The 21,111-nt window shown below is 41.2% G+C and overlaps 1 protein-coding gene across 1 annotated transcript in view; it reads right to left on the bottom strand.

Annotated features, from left to right (window-relative positions):
• SLC35B4 (solute carrier family 35 member B4) overlaps window positions 1-20,095 on the bottom strand; it is a 40,110-nt gene extending 20,015 nt beyond the window's left edge. Inside the window, exons 1-4 of the mRNA XM_053719157.1 lie at window positions 19,905-20,095; window positions 16,369-16,482; window positions 9,712-9,814; window positions 206-255 (exon numbers count right to left, since the gene is read on the bottom strand). Coding sequence (XP_053575132.1) covers window positions 206-255; window positions 9,712-9,814; window positions 16,369-16,482; window positions 19,905-20,095 — 458 coding nt within the window. The remainder of the gene's footprint in view (window positions 1-205; window positions 256-9,711; window positions 9,815-16,368; window positions 16,483-19,904) is intronic.
• Between the last annotated feature and the right edge of the window lie 1,016 nt (window positions 20,096-21,111).

The following is a 21,111-nucleotide window of genomic DNA, read 5'->3' as shown; positions in this document are numbered from 1 at the left end:
TGCTGAACCCCCCCCACACACACACACTTAAATTGTGTGGGTCACTCACTGAAATCTGACTCACAATAGGGTTTAAATGTAGAACGTAGCAAAAAAGCTCAAATTGGCTCAGCACTGGGGTGAAAAAAGGCCTAGTAGTGAAGGCGTTAAGGAAAATAATGGCGACCTGCCACAAGCCAAGCGATATGCGCAGCACAGTTCTCACCTCTTTTGCAACATAATAATTCCAAGCACCATGTTTGCTATTAAAGAACCCTGGAAAGAGAATAGCATAAGATTTATTAGTAGATTCCCATATATGAGCATGCATTGCCCTCAAATGAGAAGAAAAAAGATAAAGATCTCTCAGTTTTGTCGTTATACTTTTAACAAATATTATTCAATAAAATGTTATACATTTATCACATGGGGCTGAGATCTGTTATCTTGAGGATTGCACAAGAGCTTATGCTGAGAATTCTTATCTCCCCCACAAGCTTTGCTACTCAAATGCTTACAGTCTTAAAGGGATACGAAACCCCCCAAAATTCTCTTGTGATTCAGAGCATTCAATTTAATAATTTTTAAAAAAAGTTTCCAATTTACTTTTATTATCAAATTTGCTTCTTTCCCATGGTATTCTATGTTAAATAGATATCTAGATAGGGTGTATGGAGCAGTTTATGGCAGGAAATAGTGCTGCCATCTAGTGCTCTAGCATATGGATAACATTCTTACAAAACCGCTGCCATCTAGTGCTCTAGCATATGGATAACATTCTAACAAAACCGCTGCCATCTAGTGCTCTAGCATATGGATAACATTCTTACAAAACCGCTGCCATCTAGTGCTCTAGCATATGGATAACATTCTTACAAAACCGCTGCCATCTAGTGCTCTAGCATATGGATAACATTCTTACAAAACCGCTGCCCTCTAGTGCTCTAGCATATGGATAACATTCTTACAAAACCGCTAGCCTCTAGTGCTCTAGCATATGGATAACATTCTTACAAAACCGCTGCCCTCTAGTGCTCTAGCATATGGATAACATTCTTACAAAACCGCTGCCATCTAGTGCTCTAGCATATGGATAACATTCTTACAAAACCGCTGCCCTCTAGTGCTCTAGCATATGGATAACATTCTTACAAAACTGCTGCCATCTAGTGCTCTAGCATATGGATAACATTCTTACAAAACCGCTGCCATCTAGTGCTCTAGCATATGGATAACATTCTTACAAAACCGCTGCCATCTAGTGCTCTAGCATATGGATAACATTCTTACAAAACCGCTGCCATCTAGTGCTCTAGCATATGGATAACATTCTTACAAAACCGCTGCCATCTAGTGCTCTAGCATATGGATAACATTCTTACAAAACCGCTGCCATCTAGTGCTCTAGCATATGGATAACATTCTTACAAAACCGCTGCCATCTAGTGCTCTAGCATATGGATAACATTCTTACAAAACCGCTGCCATCTAGTGCTCTAGCATATGGATAACATTCTTACAAAACCGCTGCCCTCTAGTGCTCTAGCATATGGATAACATTCTTACAAAACCGCTAGCCTCTAGTGCTCTAGCATATGGATAACATTCTTACAAAACCGCTGCCCTCTAGTGTTCTAGCATATGGATAACATTCTTACAAAACTGCTGCCATCTAGTGCTCTAGCATATGGATAACATTCTTACAAAACTGCTGCCATCTAGTGCTCTAGCATATGGATAACATTCTTACAAAACTGCTGCCATCTAGTGCTCTAGCATATGGATAACATTCTTACAAAACCGCTGCCATCTAGTGCTCTAGCATATGGATAACATTCTTACAAAACCGCTGCCCTCGAGTGCTCTAGCATATGGATAACATTCTTACAAAACCGCTGCCATCTAGTGCTCTAGCATATGGATAACATTCTTACAAAACCGCTGCCATCTAGTGCTCTAGCATATGGATAACATTCTTACAAAACCGCTGCCATCTAGTGCTCTAGCATTCTTACAAAACCGCTGCCATCTAGTGCTCTAGCATATGGATAACATTCTTACAAAACCGCTGCCATCTAGTGCTCTAGCATTCTTACAAAACTGCTGCCATCTAGTGCTCTAGCATTCTTACAAAACTGCTGCCATCTAGTGCTCTAGCATTCTTACAAAACTGCTGCCATCTAGTGCTCTAGCATATGGATAACATTCTTACAAAACTGCTGCCATCTAGTGCTCTTGCATATGGATAACATTCTTACAAAACTCCTGCCATATAGTGCTCCAGACACAAGCATGATCTTGAGCTAATATCCCTGCTTTGCAACTAACTATACCAAGGGAAAAAAGAAAATTTGATAATAGAAGTTAATAAGAAAGTTGTTTAAGTTGCCTGCTCCATATGTCCCTTAAATGGCAGCAAATACTGCTGTGATTTAGTACCCTTACAATTATATAACATTGCTAAAACTAATCTTGCAAAACTCCTGCAATATAGTGCTCCTGCACCTAACAGCACATTTCAGAACATAAATACAACGGAAAGAGCTCTGCGTGATTCATGAAAAATAAACAAACGTGTTTCATGTCCTTTTAAAGGACCAGTAAATACAGTAGATTTACATAAGCAACAAATGCATGATAAAAAGACAATTCAAGTTATGTCTTTTTCCACTCCCCCTGTACCATGTGACAGCCATCAACCAACCACAAATGCATACTCGTACCATGTGACAGCCATCAGACATTCACAAATGCACACACACTTATTCTTGCACATGCTCAGTAGGAGATGGTGACTCAAAAAGTGTAAATATAAAAAGACTGCACATTTTGTTAATGAAGTAAATTGGAAAGTTGAATAAAATTGCTGCTCTATTTTGTTGTTTTTATTTTATTTCAGTTCTTGTGTTTCTTCTTTTTTCTTCTCTTCTGTCCCTATTTCTTTTACAAGACATGACGAGTCCACGGATTTCATCCTTACTTATGGGATATTGCCTCCTGGTCAGCAGGAGGAGGCAAAGAGCACCACAGCAGAGCTGTATATATAGCTCCTCCCTTCCCTCCCAACCCAGTCAGTCAGTCATTCTCTTCGCCTGTGTTAGTGATAGGAAGAGGTAAAGTGAGGTGTTAGTTTAGAATTCTTCAATCAAGAGTTTTTTTTATTTTAAATGGTGCCAGTGTGTACTATTTTTTCTATAGGGCAGCATCTGGAGTGATAGACTTTTAGGCTGTGGGAACTGGTGGAGTTTTAACTTCACTGCGCCTCCCTTGCTTGTGCTGCTTTCTATGTATGGTCTTAAAGAATACTAACTAAGACCTTGCTATCTTCACAGGACCTCAGGAGGAAGAGTGGACCTCTTGACACTGTGTTCCTCAGCATGGAGGTAAGTGCAGTCTTTTCTCTCTGGGGCTTTACAGCTGATCTCAGACTTGACTGTGCTATACCTTTGTCTGTGAAGGGTTTTTGGGCTCGGGTAAAGGGCTTTGCCTTCTTGCAGGTGTGGGTTATCATTTGTAGGAAAATGGGACACCGACACATTTAACATTCCCAACTCTCTCTCTGACATGCATAGTACACACTTGAAGTGCTGGGAACTGTTTGCAATTCATTTAGGTAACGATATGGGCGATTGGTTTATTTATGTTACGGCTTGATATCAGTTAACATGTGTAAACAGGAGGCTGACGCTGGGAGTAACACCGGAGTCGGAGGGAGATTTACATTCTCTCTGTCGGACTCCGGTGTATGGCCGTACTTTGTTTTTTTGATGGTTTTCCGGGGTATGATTAGTACGCCCACGAAGGGCGGAGCCTATTCTTTGCTCGCTTCAGCCGCGCAGTTTATTTTCTGGGGTTCCGAGTCGGCAGCTTTTCATTACGGCTTCTAAGTCCGCTTGTGACTGTATATACAAGCGTTCTTAGGCTCACCGTTTTCGCTGACAGCTGGTCCGTGGAGGTCAGGTAGGAGCCGCAGCAGAGCTGCGGCGAGGTGAATGTTGTTCTAGGGGGCAAATTAATATTCTTTTATCGGGTTAAGTGTAAAGGGGATAAAAGACTTGTTATAGAACTGCTTTTTTGATCATCCAGTATCATTCTGTGAAACCCTGAGATAGTTGATATTTAAAGACACAGTACACCGAGATAGTGATATTTAAAGACACAGTACACTGGTTTATAGTTACCAGAGTCCCGACCAGGCTGGCATTTCTCTTCTGTAACATGGAGGATCTGGAACACTCTACATGTGCTATGTGTTTAGATGCCATTGTGGAACCCCCGGTTACACTTTGTCCCTCATGTATTAAGAGGGCCTCACAATGTAAAGAAAAGATTTTTTTTAATAAAGATATGTCTAAAGAATGTTCTCAGACTGATGAGATTGAGGGTATGCCACATCTTTCTCCCCAAGCGTCACAACCTTTAACGCTCGCTCAAGCGACGCCGTGTTCGTCCACTTCTTTTTCTCTGCAAGATATGGCTGCAGTTATGTCATCCACTCTTTTAGAAGTTTTTAAGTTACCAGTTTTGCAAGGCAAACGCAGTAGGAAAGAGGCCCAGATGGTCCCTGCGACTTCTGATGCTTTGATGGCTATCTGCTATATACCCTCCCAGGGCCTGAATTGGGGGGTGTGGAGACTCTGTCTGAGGGGGAACTGTCTGATTCAGGGAGTGCTTTACCCCAGACAGATTCGGAAGTGATGTCTTTCAGATTTAAACTTGAACACCTCCGTCTGTTACTACGGGAGGTTTTGGTGACTCTGGACGACTGTGACTCTATTGTGGTCCCTCCAGAGAAATTGAGTAAGATGAACAGATATTTGGAGGTCCCTTCATATTCGGATGTTTTTCCGGTTCCTAAGAGAATTTCGGAAATTATTGCTAGAGAATGGGAAAGACCAGGTATCCCGTTCTCCCCTTCACCTATGTTTAAGAAAATGTATCCTATAGCTGACACCGTTCAGGATGCCTGGCAGACAGTCCCTAAGGTGGAGGGAGCTATCTCTACCCTGGCTAAGCGTACGACCATCCCTATAGAGGACAGTTGTGCTTTCAAAGACCCCATGGATAAGAAGTTGGAGGGTCTTCTCAAGAAACTATATGTTCACCAGGGGCTTCTATTACAACCAACGGTCTGCATTGTAACAGTCACAACTGCGGCTGCCTTTTGGTTTGACGCTCTAGAAGAGTCTCTTAGGACTGAGACTTCCTTAGAGGAAATACAGGATAGAATTAAGGCCCTTAAGTTGGCTAATTCTTTTATTATGGATGCCGCCTTTCAGATCACCAGGTTGGCGGCTAAGAATTCAGGATTTTCCATATTAGCCTGAAGAGCCTTATGGTTAAAATCTTGGTCTGCGGATGTGTCCTCGAAATCTAAGCTTTTGGCTATTCCTTTCAAGGGAAAGACCCTGTTCGGGCCTGACTTGAAGGAGATAATTTCTGACATTACGAGAGGTAAGGGTCACCTCCTCCCTCAAGATAAAACATCTAAGCAAAGCGGACGACAGAGTAATTTTCGTTCCTTTAGAAATTTCAAGGGAATCCCTTCTTCCGCTAAACAGGAAGGGAATTTTTCTCAGGCCAAGTCCACCTGGAGACCCAACCAGGCTTGGAACAAGGGTAAACAACCCAAGAAGCCTGCTGCTGCTCCCAAGACAGCATGAAGGGGCGGCCCCCGATCCGGGACAGGATCTTGTAGGGGGCAGACTTTCTCTCTTTGTCCAGGCTTGGATAAGAGCTGTTCAGGATCCCTGGACACTAGTAATCGTGTCGCAAGGGTATCAGTTGGAGTTAAAATTCCTTCCCCAGAGGAAGGTGTCTTCTTTCACGATTGTCTGTAGACCAGATAAAAAGAGAGGCGTTCTAACGCTGTGTAAGAGACCTCTCTTCCATGGGAGTGATTTGCCCTGTTCCAATTCAAGAACAGGGGCAGGGGTTTTACTCAAATCTCTTTGTGGTTCCCAAAAAGGAGGGAACGTTCCATCCCATTTTAGATCTCAAAAGTTTAAACAAGTTTCTCAGAGTCCCATCTTTCAAGATGGAGACTATTCAAACAATTCTCCCATTGATCCAGGAGGGTCAATATATGACTACCGTGGATTTAAAGGATGCATATCTTCATATCCCTATTTACAGAGATCATCACAAGTTCCTGAGGTTTTCCTTTCTGGACGAACATTTTCAGTTTGTGGCCCTTCCTTTCGGTCTGGCCACGGCATCCAGAATTTTCACAAAGGTCCTGGGGTCTCTGCTAGCGGTTCTCAGGCCACGGGGCATTGCAGTGGTGCCTTATCTGGACGACATTCTGATCCAGGCGTCGTCTTATCAAATGACAAAGTCTCATACCGACATTGTTCTGTCCTTTCTAAGGACTCACGGGTGGAAAGTGAATCTAGGAAAGAGTTCATTAATTCCACAGACAAAGGTTCCTTTCCTGGGAACTCTAATCGACTCTCTGTCCATGAAAATCTTTGACGGAAGTCAGAAAGTTAAAGATTCTGAACACATGCCGATCCCTTCAGTCCAATGCTCGGCCATCATTGGCTCAGTGTATGGAAGCAATTGGATTGATGGTGGCAGCAATGGACATCATTCCGTTTGCTCGTTTTCATCTCAGACTGCTACAATTGAGCATGCTCAGACAATGGAATGGAGATTATACAAATTTGTCTCCTCAAATAGACCTGGATCAGGAGACAAGGGACTCTCTTCTTTGGTGGTTGTCACCGGATCATCTGTCCCAGGGGACGTGCTTCCGCAGACCCTCATGGGTGATAGTGACAACGGACGCCAGCCTGATGGGTGCAGTTTGGAACTCCCTGAAGGCTTAGGGTGTGTGGACTCGGTCGGAGTCTCTACTTCCCATCAATATTCTGGAGTTAAGAGCAATTTTCAATGCGCTTCAGGCTTGGCCTCAGTTGGCTTCGGCCAAATTCATCAGATTCCAGTCGGACAACATCACGACTGTAGCTTACATCAATTATCAGGGAGGAACAAGGAGTTCCTTAGCGATGACAGAAGTATCCAAGATAATTCAGTGGGCGGAAGCTCACTCTTGTTATCTGTGGGCAATCTACATCCCAGGAGTAGACAACTGGGAGGCAGATTTTTTGAGCAGACAGACGTTTCATCCGGGGGAATGGGAACTCCATCCGGAGGTCTTTGCCAACCAGATTCTCAGATGGGGCAGACCAGAGCTGGATCTTATGGCATCTCGCCAGAATGCCAAGCTTCCGAGATACGGATCCAGGTCCAGGGATCCTCAGGCCGAACTGATAGATGCCTTGGTCGTTCAACCTAGCTTATGTGTTCCCGACGTTTTCTCTCCTTCCCCGGGTGATTGCTCAAATCAAATAGGAGAGGGCTTCGGTGATCCTCATTGCTCCTGCGTGGCCTCGCAGGACGTGGTATGCCGATCTAGTGGACATGTCATCTCTGCCACCGTGGAAGCTTCCATTGAGGCAGGACCTTCTCATTCAGGGACCATTCCATCATCCGAATCTAATTTCTCTGCAGCTGACTGCCTGGAGATTGAACGCTTAATTTTATCTAAGCGAGGGTTCTCTGATTCGGTCATTGATACCTTGATTCAGGCACGCAAGCCTGTTACTAGAAAAATTTACCATAAGATATGGCGTAAATATCTTTATTGGTGCGAATCCAAGGGCTACTCATGGAGTAGGGTTAGGATTCCTAGGATTTTATCTTTTCTCCAAGAAGGATTGGAGAAAGGGTTATCAGCAAGTTCCTTAAAGGGACAGATTTCTGCTTTGTCTATTTTGCTTCACAAGCGTCTGGCAGATGTTCAATCCTTTTGTCAGGCTCTGACTAGAATCAGGCATGTGTTTAGACCAATTGCTCCTCCTTGGAGTTTGAATTTAGTTCTTAATGTTCATCAAGGGGTTCCGTTTGAACCTATGCATTCCATAGATATTAAGTTATTATCTTGGAAAGTTTTGTTTTTGGTTGCTATTTCTTCTGCTTGCAGAGTTTCTGAGCTTTCGGCATTACAATGTGATTCTCCTTACCTTATTTTTCATTCCGATAAGGTAGTGTTACGTACCAAACCTAGGTTTCTTCCTAAGGTCGTTTACAACAAAAATATTAATCAGGAAATTATTGTTCCTTCATTGCGTCCTAATCCTTCTTCTAAGAAGGAGCGTCTGTTACATAATTTGGACGTAGTTCGTGCTCTGAAGTTTTACTTGCAGGCGACTAAGGATTTCCGTCAATCATCTTCATTATTTGTTGTCTTTTCTGGGAAGCGTAGGGGTCAGAAAGCTACGGCTACCTCTCTTTCTTTTTGGCTGAAGAGTATCATCCGTTTGGCATATGAGACTGCTGGACAGCAGCCTCCTGAACGAATTACGGCTCATTCCACTAGGGCTGTGGCTTCCTCATGGGCATTTAAAAATGATGCTTCTGTTGAACAGATTTGCAAGGCTGCAACTTGGTCGTCTCTTCACAATTTTTACAAATTTGATACTTTTGCCTCATCCGAGGCTGTTTTTGGGAGAAAGGTTCTTCAAGCAGTGGTGCCTTCCGTTTAGGTTCCTGTCTTGTCCCTCCCTTTCATCCGTGTCCTATAGCTTTGGTATTGTATCCCATAAGTAAGGATGAAATCCGTGGACTCGTCATATCTTGTAAAAGAAAAGGAAATTTATGCTTACCTGATAAATTTGTTTCTTTTACGATATGACGAGTCCACGGCCCACCCTGTTGTTTGAGACAGGTTGTTATTTTTTGTTAAACTTCAGTCACCTCTGCTCCTTGGCTTTTCCTTTCTCTTCCTAACTTCGGTCGAATGACTGGGTTGGGAGGGAAGGGAGGAGCTATTTATACAGCTCTGCTGTGGAGCTCTTTGCCTCCTCCTGCTGACCAGGAGGCGATATCCCATAAGTAAGGATGAAATCCATGGACTCGTCATATCGGAAAAGAAACAAATTTATCAGGTAAGCATAAATTTCCTTTTTTCTTGTTTGGTTTTAATATGATCTTCTTTAAATTTACTAAAACTGAAAATGTTGCCTTTCATATGTATGGGTATAGGTATTACCCCTAGAAATCTAATGACTGATGTTTACAGCTCCTAGATGTTAGGTATTTCAACCAGAACTAATAGACTTAGCTCACAGAGCTGTCATAGACGCTCTTTCTGAACACATAAGAACCTGCAGGGTAACCATACCACTCATAATATTCTTTATCTGATGATGGATATTTGTATTTTTATCCGATACTCTGGTATGGTCTACATCTTCTACCTACCCATTTGTGAAGTATGTAAAGGTAACTTAATAAAGAGATATGATAAAAAAAATGTGCATGTTCTATCTGAATCATGACTTGAGTGTCCCTTTAAGCATGCGAAAATATATTGATTGTGAATAATCACTAAGGGCTGATAAGGTCAATTTCTATAGTTCTAATGGTGGATATGTTTAAAATAATTCAAAAAAATTAAACTAACACTCAAATATGCTCATTTAGACACAACAAAAAAACCCCAGAAATGAGTGTGCAGATGTGGCATTATACATGGATTGTCTATGTATATAAATTGTGTGCTTAGAGCTCTAGGGATTAATAGAATCTTGTCTCGTCCTGTGCCGACATCTATACTAGTCTTATTGTACAGAATGAGCTGTGATCTCCCTCCTATCCCCCCTGGCACTTATGAAGAGGTCTCCCAGCAATTACTGAGGGGGGCAGTGAGCACCGCTCCTTACTCACCGATCTGAATATCATGTGCAGTGGCATGGAGATGTTCAGGTTGAGAGCATAATTATTCACCACACTCACTGTAAAAAACATGGTTACCATAATGATGTAATACCTGCAAAGTACAGACAGATATAAGATGTCAAAATCCCAGTAATCAGTTATGTATTATCACAACACACCAAACGTTAGTGATTCCCTCTATATATAACATCAGCTTGACACCCAACTGTAATACACCCCAACACATCAAACGCTAGTGATTCTCTCTTTATATAACATTAGCTTCACACCCAACTGTAATACACCCCAACACATCAAACGCTAGTGATTCCCTCTATAAAACATCAGCCTGATACCCTGATGCAACAGCAAGTAACACACCAAACGCTAGTGATTCTCTCTTTATATAACATTAGCTTGACACCCAACTGTAATACACCCCAACACATCAAACGCTAGGGATTCTCTCTTTATATAACATTAGCTTGACACCTAACTGTAATACACCCCAACACACCAAACGCTAGTGATTCTCTCTTTATATAACATTAGCTTGACACCCAACTGTAATACACCCCAACACATCAAACGCTAGTGATTCTCTCTTTATATAACATTAGCTTGACACCTAACTGTAGTACACCCCAACACACCAAACGCTAGTGATTCCCTCTAGAACACATCAGCTTGATACCCTGATGTAATAGCTACTAACACACCAAACGCTAGTGATTCCCTCTATATAACATCAGCCTGGCACCCTGGTGCAATACCTACTAACACACCAAACACTAGTGATTCCCTCTAAAGAACATCAGCCTGATACCCTGATGTAATAGCTACTAACACACCAAATGCTAGTGATTCCCTCTATAACACATCAGCCTGATACAATACCTACTAACATACCAAACGTTAGTGATTCCCTCTTTATAGAACATCAGCCTGGCACCCAACTCTAATGGCTACTAACACACCAGACGCTAGTGATTCCCTCTATAACACATCAGCCTGATACTCTGATGCAATAGCTACTAACACACCAAACGTTAGTGATTCCCTCTTTATAGAACATCAGCCTGGCACCCAACTCTAATGGCTACCAACCCACCAGACGCTAGTGATTCCCTCTATAACACATCAGCCTGATACCCTGATGCAATAGCTACTAACATACCAAACGTTAGTGATTCCCTCTTTATAGAACATCAGCCTGGTACCCAGCTGTAATAGCTACTAACACACCAGACGCTAGTGATTTCCTCTATATAACATCAGCCTGATACCCTGATGTAATAGCTACTAACACACCAAACGCTAGTGATTCCCTCTTTATATAACATAAGCTTCACACCCAACTCTAATACACCCTAACACACCAAACGCTAGTGATTCCCTCTTTATATAACATCAGTCTGGCACCCAACTGTAATAGCTACTAACACACCAGACGCTAGTGATTCCCTCTATATAACATCAGCCTGATACCCTGATGTAATAGCTACTAACACACCAAACGCTAGTGATTCCCTCTATATAACATCAGCCTGGCACCCTGGTGCAATACCTACTAACACACCAAATGCTAGTGATTCCCTCTATAACACATCAGCCTGATACAATACCTACCAACACACCAAACATTAGTGATTCCCTCTTTATAGAACATCAGCCTGGCACCCAACTCTAATGGCTACTAACACACCAGACGCTAGTGATTCCCTCTATATAACATCAGCCTGATACCCTGATGCAATAGCAACTAACACACCAAACATTAGTGATTCCCTCTTTATATAACATCAGCCTGGCACCCAACTGTAATAGCTATTAACACACCAGACGCTAGTGATTCCCTCTTTATAGAACATCAACCTGGCACCCAGCTGTAATAGCTACTAACACACCAGACGCTAGCGATTCCCTCTATATAACATCAGCCTGATACCCTGATGTAATAGCTACGAACACACCAAACGCTAGTGATTCCCTCTTTATATAACATAAGCTTCACACCCAACTCTAATACACCCCAACACACCAAACGCTAGTGATTCCCTCTTTATATATCAGCAGCCTGGGACCCAACTGTAATAGCTACTAACACACCAGACGCTAGAGATTCACTCTATATAACATCAGCCTGGCACCCAGCTGTAATAGCTACTAACACACCAGACGCTAGAGATTCACTCTATATAACATCAGCCTGGCACCCAGCTGTAATAGCTACTAACACACCAGACGCTAGTGATTCCCTCTATATAACATCAGCCTGATACCCTGATGTAATAGCTACTAACACACCAAACGCTAGTGATCCCCTCTTTATAGAACATCAGCCTGGCACCCAACTGTAATAGCTACTAACACACCAAACGCTAGAGATTCACTCAATATAACATCAGCCTGGCACCCAGTTGTAATAGCTTCTAACATACCAGACGCTAGTGATTCCCTCTTTATAGAACATCAGCCAACTGTGGCACCCAACTGTGATACACAACAACTCACCAAATGTTAGTGATTTCCTCTTTATATAACATCAGCCTGGCACCCAGCTGTTATAGCTACTAACACAACAGACGCTGGTGATTCCCTCTTTATAGCACATCAGCCTGGCACCCAACTGCAATAACTACTAACACACCAGACGCTAGAGATTCACTCTTTATAGATCAGCCTGGCACCTAACTGTAATAACTACTAACACACCAGACGCTAGAGATTCACTCAATATAACATCAGCCTGGCACCCAACTGTGATAGCTACTAACACACCAGACGCTAGAGATTCACTCTATATAACATCAGCCTGGCACCCAAGCGTAATAGCTACTAACACAACAGACGCTGGTGATTCCCTCTTTATAGAACATCAGCCTGATACCCTGATGTAATAGCTACTAACACACCAGACACTAGTGATTCCCTCTTTATAGAACATCAACCTGATACCCTGATGTAATAGCTACTAACACACCAAACGCTAGTGATTCCCTCTTTATAGAACATCAGCCTGGCACCTAACTGTAATAGCTACTAACAAAACAGACGCTAGAGATTCACTCAGTATAACATCAGCCTGGCACCCAGTTGTAATAGCTACTAACACACCAGACGCTAGTGATTCCCTCTTTATAGAACATCAGCCTGGCACCCAACTGTGATACACCACAACACACCAAATGTTAGTGATTTCCTCTTCATATAACATCAGCCTGGCACCCAGCTGTAATAGCTACTAACACAACAGACGCTAGTGATTCCCTCTTTATAGAACATCAGCCTGACACCAAATTGTAATAGCTACTAACACACCAGACGCTAGTGATTCCCTCTTTATAGAACATCAGCCTGGCACCCAACTGTGATACACCACAACACACCAAATGTTAGTGATTTCCTCTTCATATAACATCAGCCTGGCACCCCAGCTGTAATAGCTACTAACACAACAGACGCTAGTGATTCCCTCTTTATAGAACATCAGCCTGACACCCAATTGTAATAGCTACTAACACACCAAACGCTAGTGATTCCCTCTATATAGAACATCAGCCTGGCACCCAACTGTAATACACCACAACACACCAAATGTTAGTGATTTCCTCTTCATATAACATCAGCCTGGCACCCAGCTGTAATAGCTACTAACACACCAAACGCTAGTGATTCCCTCTTTATAGAACATCAGCCTGGCACCTAACTGTAATAGCTACTAACAAAACAGACGCTAGAGATTCACTCAATATAACATCAGCCTGGCACCCAGTTGTAATAGCTACTAACACACCAGACGCTAGTGATTCCCTCTTTATAGAACATCAGCCTGGCACCCAACTGTGATACACCACAACACACCAAATGTTAGTGATTTCCTCTTCATATAACATCAGCCTGGCACCCAGCTGTAATAGCTACTAACACAACAGACGCTAGTGATTCCCTCTTTATAGAACATCAGCCTGACACCAAATTGTAATAGCTACTAACACACCAGACGCTAGTGATTCCCTCTTTATAGAACATCAGCCTGGCACCCAACTGTGATACACCACAACACACCAAATGTTAGTGATTTCCTCTTCATATAACATCAGCCTGGCACCCAGCTGTAATAGCTACTAACACAACAGACGCTAGTGATTCCCTCTTTATAGAACATCAGCCTGACACCCAATTGTAATAGCTACTAACACACCAAACGCTAGTGATTCCCTCTATATAGAACATCAGCCTGGCACCCAACTGTAATACACCACAAGCACACCAAATGTTAGTGATTTCCCTCTTCATATAACATCAGCCTGGCACCCAGCTGTAATAGCTACTAACACACCAAACGCTAGTGATTCCCTCTTTATAGAACATCAGCCTGGCACCTAACTGTAATAGCTACTAACAAAACAGACGCTAGAGATTCACTCAATATAACATCAGCCTGGCACCCAGTTGTAATAGCTACTAACACACCAGACGCTAGTGATTCCCTCTTTATAGAACATCAGCCTGGCACCCAACTGTGATACACCACAACACACCAAATGTTAGTGATTTCCTCTTCATATAACATCAGCCTGGCAACCCAGCTGTAATAGCTACTAACACAACAGACGCTAGTGATTCCCTCTTTATAGAACATCAGCCTGACACCAAATTGTAATAGCTACTAACACACCAGACGCTAGTGATTCCCTCTTTATAGAACATCAGCCTGGCACCCAACTGTGATACACCACAACACACCAAATGTTAGTGATTTCCTCTTCATATAACATCAGCCTGGCACCCAGCTGTAATAGCTACTAACACAACAGACGCTAGTGATTCCCTCTTTATAGAACATCAGCCTGACACCCAATTGTAATAGCTACTAACACACCAAACGCTAGTGATTCCCTCTATATAACATCAGCCTGATACCCTGATGTAATAGCTACTAACACACCAAACGCTAGTGATTCCATCAATAACACATCAGCCTGATACCCTGATGTAATAGCTACTAACACACCAAACGCTAGTGATCCCCTCTTTATAGAACATCAGCCTGGCACCTAACTGTAATAGCTACTAACAAAACAGACGCTAGAGATTCACTCAATATAACATCAGCCTGGCACCCAACTGTAATAGCTACTAACACACCAGACGCTAGAGATTCACTCAATATAACATCAGCCTGGCACCCAGTTGTAATAGCTACTAACACACCAGACGCTAGTGATTCCCTCTTTATAGAACATCAGCCAACTGTGGCACCCAACTGTGATACACAACAACACACCAAATGTTAGTGATTTCCTCTTTATATAACATCAGCCTAGCACCCAGCTGTTATAGCTACTAACAAACCAGACACTAGTGATTCCCTCTTTATATAACATAAGCTTCACACCCAACTGTAATTACACCCCCAACACACCAAACGCTAGTGATTCCCTCTTTATAGAACATCAGCCTGGCACCCAGCTGTTATAGCTACTAACACAACAGACGCTGGTGATTCCCTCTTTATAGAACATCAGCCTGGCACCAAATTGTAATAGCTACTAACACACCAAACGCTAGTGATTCCCTCTTTATAGAACATCAGCCTGGCACCCAACTGTAATACACCACAACACACCAAATGTTAGTGATTTCCTCTTCATATAACATCAGCCTGGCACCCAGCTGTAATAGCTACTAACACAACAGACGCTAGTTATTCCCTCTTTATAGAACATCAGCCTGGCACCCAGCTGTAATAGCTACTAACACACCAAACGCTAGTGATTCCCTCTATATAACATCAGCCTGATACCCTGATGTAATAGCTACTAACACACCAAACGCTAGTGATTCCCTCTTTATAGAACATCAGCCTGGCACCCAACTGTAATAGCTACTAAAACACCAGACGCTAGTGATTCCCTCTATATAACATCAGCCTGATACCCTGATGTAATAGCTACTAACACACCAAACGCTAGTGATTCCCTCTTTATAGAACATCAGCCTGGCACCCAACTGTAATAGCTACTAAAACACCAGACGCTAGTGATTCCCTCTATATAACATCAGCCTGGTACCCTGATGTAATACCTAACACACCAGACGCAAGTGATTTCCTCCATATAACATCAGCCTGGCACCCTGATCTAATACCTACTGACACACCAAACGCTAGTGATTCACTCTATATAACAACATTAGCCTGGCACCCTGATGTAATACATACTGACACACCCAACAATAGTGATTCACTCTATATAACATCAGCCTGCTGTCATTAACAACCCCTTTCCCATAAAAAGGCAAAAGTTGTATTTTTCTATGGTGTTTAACTGATATAATATCTCCTTAGCTGTTTTACACATATGGCTTCCCTAAAAACCATATACACTATTGTTCTTTGTGATATTGTAGGTAAGTTATCTTACAGCAATCAATGCTGGGCAAGACATGAGCGTCAAAGGTCTGAGGCTGATATAACCGGGATAAACAGACATTTAAAGGTCTGATATAACAGGGAGACGCCAAAGAAGGAAAATATAAACTAAGAGAATTATAATTAGAAATGTTTTAATAAAATGTTGTATTATATAAAGTCTAATCTCTACCATAACCTCCCTTATGCCTTTTTAAACAGTCTTGAGGGGTGGGGTGGAGCTGCAATACCTCATAGGAATCGCCGACTTTTTTCTCCCAAAGTTTGCTTGGAAGATGAAGCCTTCTACAGCTATGAACAAAAACTGTGCAAATGTTACAATGTTTCCGCATCCTGGAAACCTCCTGCAGATGAAAAACAGACAGTAAAGTAAGAACAGACTTGTGCAGTGAGTGTTACAAGAATAGGCCGAAGGTAGCCGGGACTTACATGGAAACAAAACAAACAATATGAGTATTAGTATCCAAGGGTTTAATAAATGTTTTTATCAATATGGTATTATCTTGTATTATATATATATACTGTATATAACATAAATAACAAAACAGGGGTTGACAAGAATATGTACAACTTAAAAGGACACTGAACCCATATTTTTTCTTTTGTGATTCAGATAGAGCATGCAATTTTAAACAACTTTCTAATTTACTCCTATTATCAAACTTGCTTCATTCTCTTGGTACGTTTATTTGAAAAGCAAGAATGTAAGTTTAGATTCTGGCCCATTTTTGGTGAACAACCTGGGTTGTCCTTGCTGATTGGACAGCACCAATAAACAAGCGCTGTCCATGGTTCTAAACCAAAAATTTGATGGGTCCTTAGCTTAGATGCCTTCTTTTTCAAATAAAGATAGCAAGAGAACGAAGAAAAAAGTATAATAGAATTAAATTAGAAAGTTGTTTAAAATTGCTGCTCTATCTGAATCATGAAAGAAAACATTTGGGTTCAGTGTCCCTTTAAGAGCCAGACATAATATTAAAGCTATGGGTAAAGACAATATTCTTTTATTATTATTTCTGCTCTATGGATTTCACATCTATATGTTTAATGAACTTGTATTTGCAGTTTACTTTGGGTTTTTTTCTATACCAGGTCTGTAGTTAGTTAATCATCAGTATCATACACACACATATATATATATATCTCATGTATATTCAAAATATTTAATGGTATTTTTCTTGCATTTTCTTTAAAGATTGCTTGTATTAAATATATGCTGCTGCACACATTCTCTCTCTCTCATTATTATTTTTTAACATAAATACACCTTTAACATATATTTAATATTGATGTTTAAAGGGACATGAAACCCATATTTTTTCTTTCACCCCAGAAAAAGTCTACGAGCAGCAAGGAACGTCATTGTTGGTCACATCATTTATGAGCAACTGTCACATCACAGCAGGGAGCTAGAACGTGCTACATCAGTTGTAACCAGTTAGTAACATTACCCCTAGCACAGGGTTTAGGTTTTTATCTGAATCATGACATAATTGTTTGGGGGTTTCATGTCCCTTTAATGAGCTTCCCTTGCCTCTCATTCTCTCTAATGGTCTAACTTTCTCATACCTGTCTCTTTGTGTATTTCTCACTATACAAGTCAGGCTGACATATTCCTCATCAGCACAGAGTTGTGGTATGTTCCCATAAAGGGTCACCTGACATAACTTATTGACACTATCATGTCTGTCAGATCTGCTACCTACCTTACACAACAGCTTTTCCCCTACAGATAAATGTGTCCCACTGACTAGATAAGTACTCTACTTTGTCTATAACTGGCTCTCCCTTGTGTAAGCCTGGGTGTTCTCTACCCAGTTAGTACCTCACAGGTCTGTACCCATTAAATGGGCCATGAGCCTAACACATTCATTAGTATGAGTCTCCCTGTGCCCTGCACATATAGGCAGACTTATAAAGACTCTCGTGTCTCACTGTCATTAATACGTCCGAATGAATGGGCACCGAGTCTGGGACTTCTATGAACTCTCACCTGGCAAGAAGTTTCTAAAAACACCACATTAGTGGCAGCAGCCGGAGAACACCAGGCCCACAGCCACCGCGGGATGCATAGTAACAAGCCGGTAAACACCGGTCACAGTAAGTAGCCTAGACGGTGTACAGTGGCAAAGTGAAACCTATGGGTGACACTTCCTGCTGCGCAAGGCATTGTGGAAATTGTAGTTTTCCCGCCTCCATACAGCCAGCAAACAAGCATTTGAACAAAACAGAAACTACAAGTTCCATCCTACACCAACAATCGGCAGTTGAAAAGGTGCGTAGCTCTTGTAATTTGATGCAAGCGGCAGCCATGTATTAGTGCCTGGAAAATGTAATAATCTTACTGGCAAATATATTGCAATTAGATTATTAGAGCCTCTTACATATTTACCCTACATGTCATACCCAGCAACTTATAAATTACCCACAAGTACATGGGATGCCCGATGCTGTGGTAGTTTTTATTTGTGACCATACTGGTAGGATCACAGACGTTCTAAAGGGACATTCTTTCTCCAACAATTTATATCAAGCAAACAAATGAGTAGGATTAATACAAGAAGAAAATATATTTTTGCCTTAACAGGGACTTAAAAAAGGTTTGAGATCTGTGCATATCCTTAAAGGGCTAATTAATTAAAAATAGTTTGCAAAAAAAAAAAAAAATGTTTAAAAATTGCTGGCAAGTATTTTGAAATAATTTCCAAAAATAAGCAAAATGAATTACATAGCTAAACTGCCTGGAGAAGCCAACTCCCACCCCCTTATCAGTGTTTAGACACAGGCATTGTATTTCAACTGAGTTCACAGCTTCTAGGCATGCTCCAGAAGAAAATCCCTATGCATTTTTGCATTCTACCAAAACACAATAGACATAGATACAGTCATAAAAGGAAATGTGTGGGGGAAGTTAGAGCTTTACAATTTAGAAAACTAAAATAAAGGGGTTAATGGCAGGCAATGCAGTATAAATTTCCAGGTAAAGTAATTAAAGTACATAATATTATATTTTGTCTCTATCCCAACTTCTTTATGTCCCTTTAAGAAAGGGGCAGCCTACTCCAATCACTGCTGACTCATAAATAACCCCACGGGCGTGAGCACAATGTTATCTATATGGCATGAACTAGAGCTGTCTACCTATGAAAAACTGTAAAAATGTACTGAGATAAGAATGCGCCTTTAAGGGCTTAAAAATTAGCACATGGGGCCTAGCCTAGATTTAGCTTCCACAAAGAATACCAAGAGAACAAAGCAAATTTGATGATAAAAGTACATTGAAAGTTGTTTATAATTGCATGCCCTATCTGAATCATGAGAGTTTAATTTTGGCGAGACTGTCCCTTTAAGCACAATGCACTCAGACAAGTAACCAGTGAGAACTCATTGTATTCCCACCATCTGCACTAACAATCTTTTAAAGTGGCTTGCTCTTTCCTCCACCACACACCAGGATATTGATTTTGTTGCAGCTTCTTGTTTACATATTTTTTTCTATGGACAATGCTTCAATATTTATACTTCCATTATAGGGTGGTGGTTTCAACAGGCAAAAAATGGATTATTGGAAACACATTAAAGAGGATATATATATAACTAATAGTTAAGAACTAAACTTTTTTTTTTATAATACATTTTGCAATTCCTTCTATTCTGGCTATCCTGTTGTTGCTTACTGCTCACCTGCAATATATTTGATTTATTTAAAAAAAATGTATTATTTATTTTCTGTGTTCAAGTGTTTTTTCTACTGAGAGTTTATTACATTTTGTTAGAATAGAGATGTGTCTCACATGGTTTTTTCATGCCTGTCCCCGATCTTGCGGGATTGTCACTGGTTGGGAGATCTTCTTGCTGCACTTCTGCACCTTCCTCTATAGGGGGCAAATATCCTGGTTTGTAGGGACCCTCACCAGATTTACCAATGACACACGCAGCTCCATGTAACTTATCCATCCCAGCCCACCCCTTCTTATACCGATCCGCTCACAAACCACCAGTCGGCCATTGTCCACATGTGGTTACTTTCACCAACACTTGGCATTGACAGTATACTACAGCTGTATTCCCATCCATTAGTACATACTTTCCAAACAGATTTGTTACAGAGTTTTCAGACTTTTTCTTATTAAAGGGACATAAAACCCCCAATTTTTTATTTAATTATTCAGATAAAGAATACAATTTTTTATAAAAGTTTTCAATTTATTTCTATTAAAATTGCTTCATTCTCATTTATTCTTTGTTGAAGAGATACCTAAGTAATGTAGCGTGCTCATATCTAAAAGCACTACATGCCAGGAAATAGTGCTGCCATCTAGTGCACTTGATATTTTATAACAGGAAATAGTGCTGCCATCTAGTGCACTTGCTAATTTATAACAGGAAATAGTGCTGCCATCTAGTGCACTTGCTAATTTATAACAGGGAAATAGTGCTGCCTATCTAGTGCACTTGCTAATTTATAACAGGAAATAGTGCTGCCATCTAGTGCACTTGCTAATTTATAACAGGAAATAGTGCTGCCATCTAGTGCACTTGCTGATTTATAACAGGAAATAGTGCTGCCATCTAGTGCACTTGCTGATTTATAACAGGAAATAGTGCTGCGATCTAGTGCACTTGCTAATTTATAACAGGAAATAGTGCTGCCATCTAGTGTCACTTGCTAATTTATAACAGGAAATAGTGCTGCCATCTAGTGCACTTTGCTAATTTATAACAGGAAATAGTGCTGCCATCTAGTGCACTTGCTAATTTATAACAGGAAATAGTGCTGCCATCTAGTGCACTTGCTAATTTATAACAGGAAATAGTGCTGCCATCTAGTGCACTTGCTAATTTATAACAGGAAATAGTGCTGCCATCTAGTGCACTTACTAATTTATAACAGGAAATAGTGCTGCCATCTAGTGTACTTCCTAATTTATAACAGGAAATAGTGCTGCCATCTAGTGCACTTGCTAATTTAT

Source organism: Bombina bombina, chromosome 6, assembly GCF_027579735.1.
Source record: "Bombina bombina isolate aBomBom1 chromosome 6, aBomBom1.pri, whole genome shotgun sequence".
Taxonomy (NCBI): Eukaryota; Metazoa; Chordata; class Amphibia; order Anura; family Bombinatoridae; genus Bombina; species Bombina bombina.
This window is presented reverse-complemented; position numbering and strand designations above follow the sequence as displayed.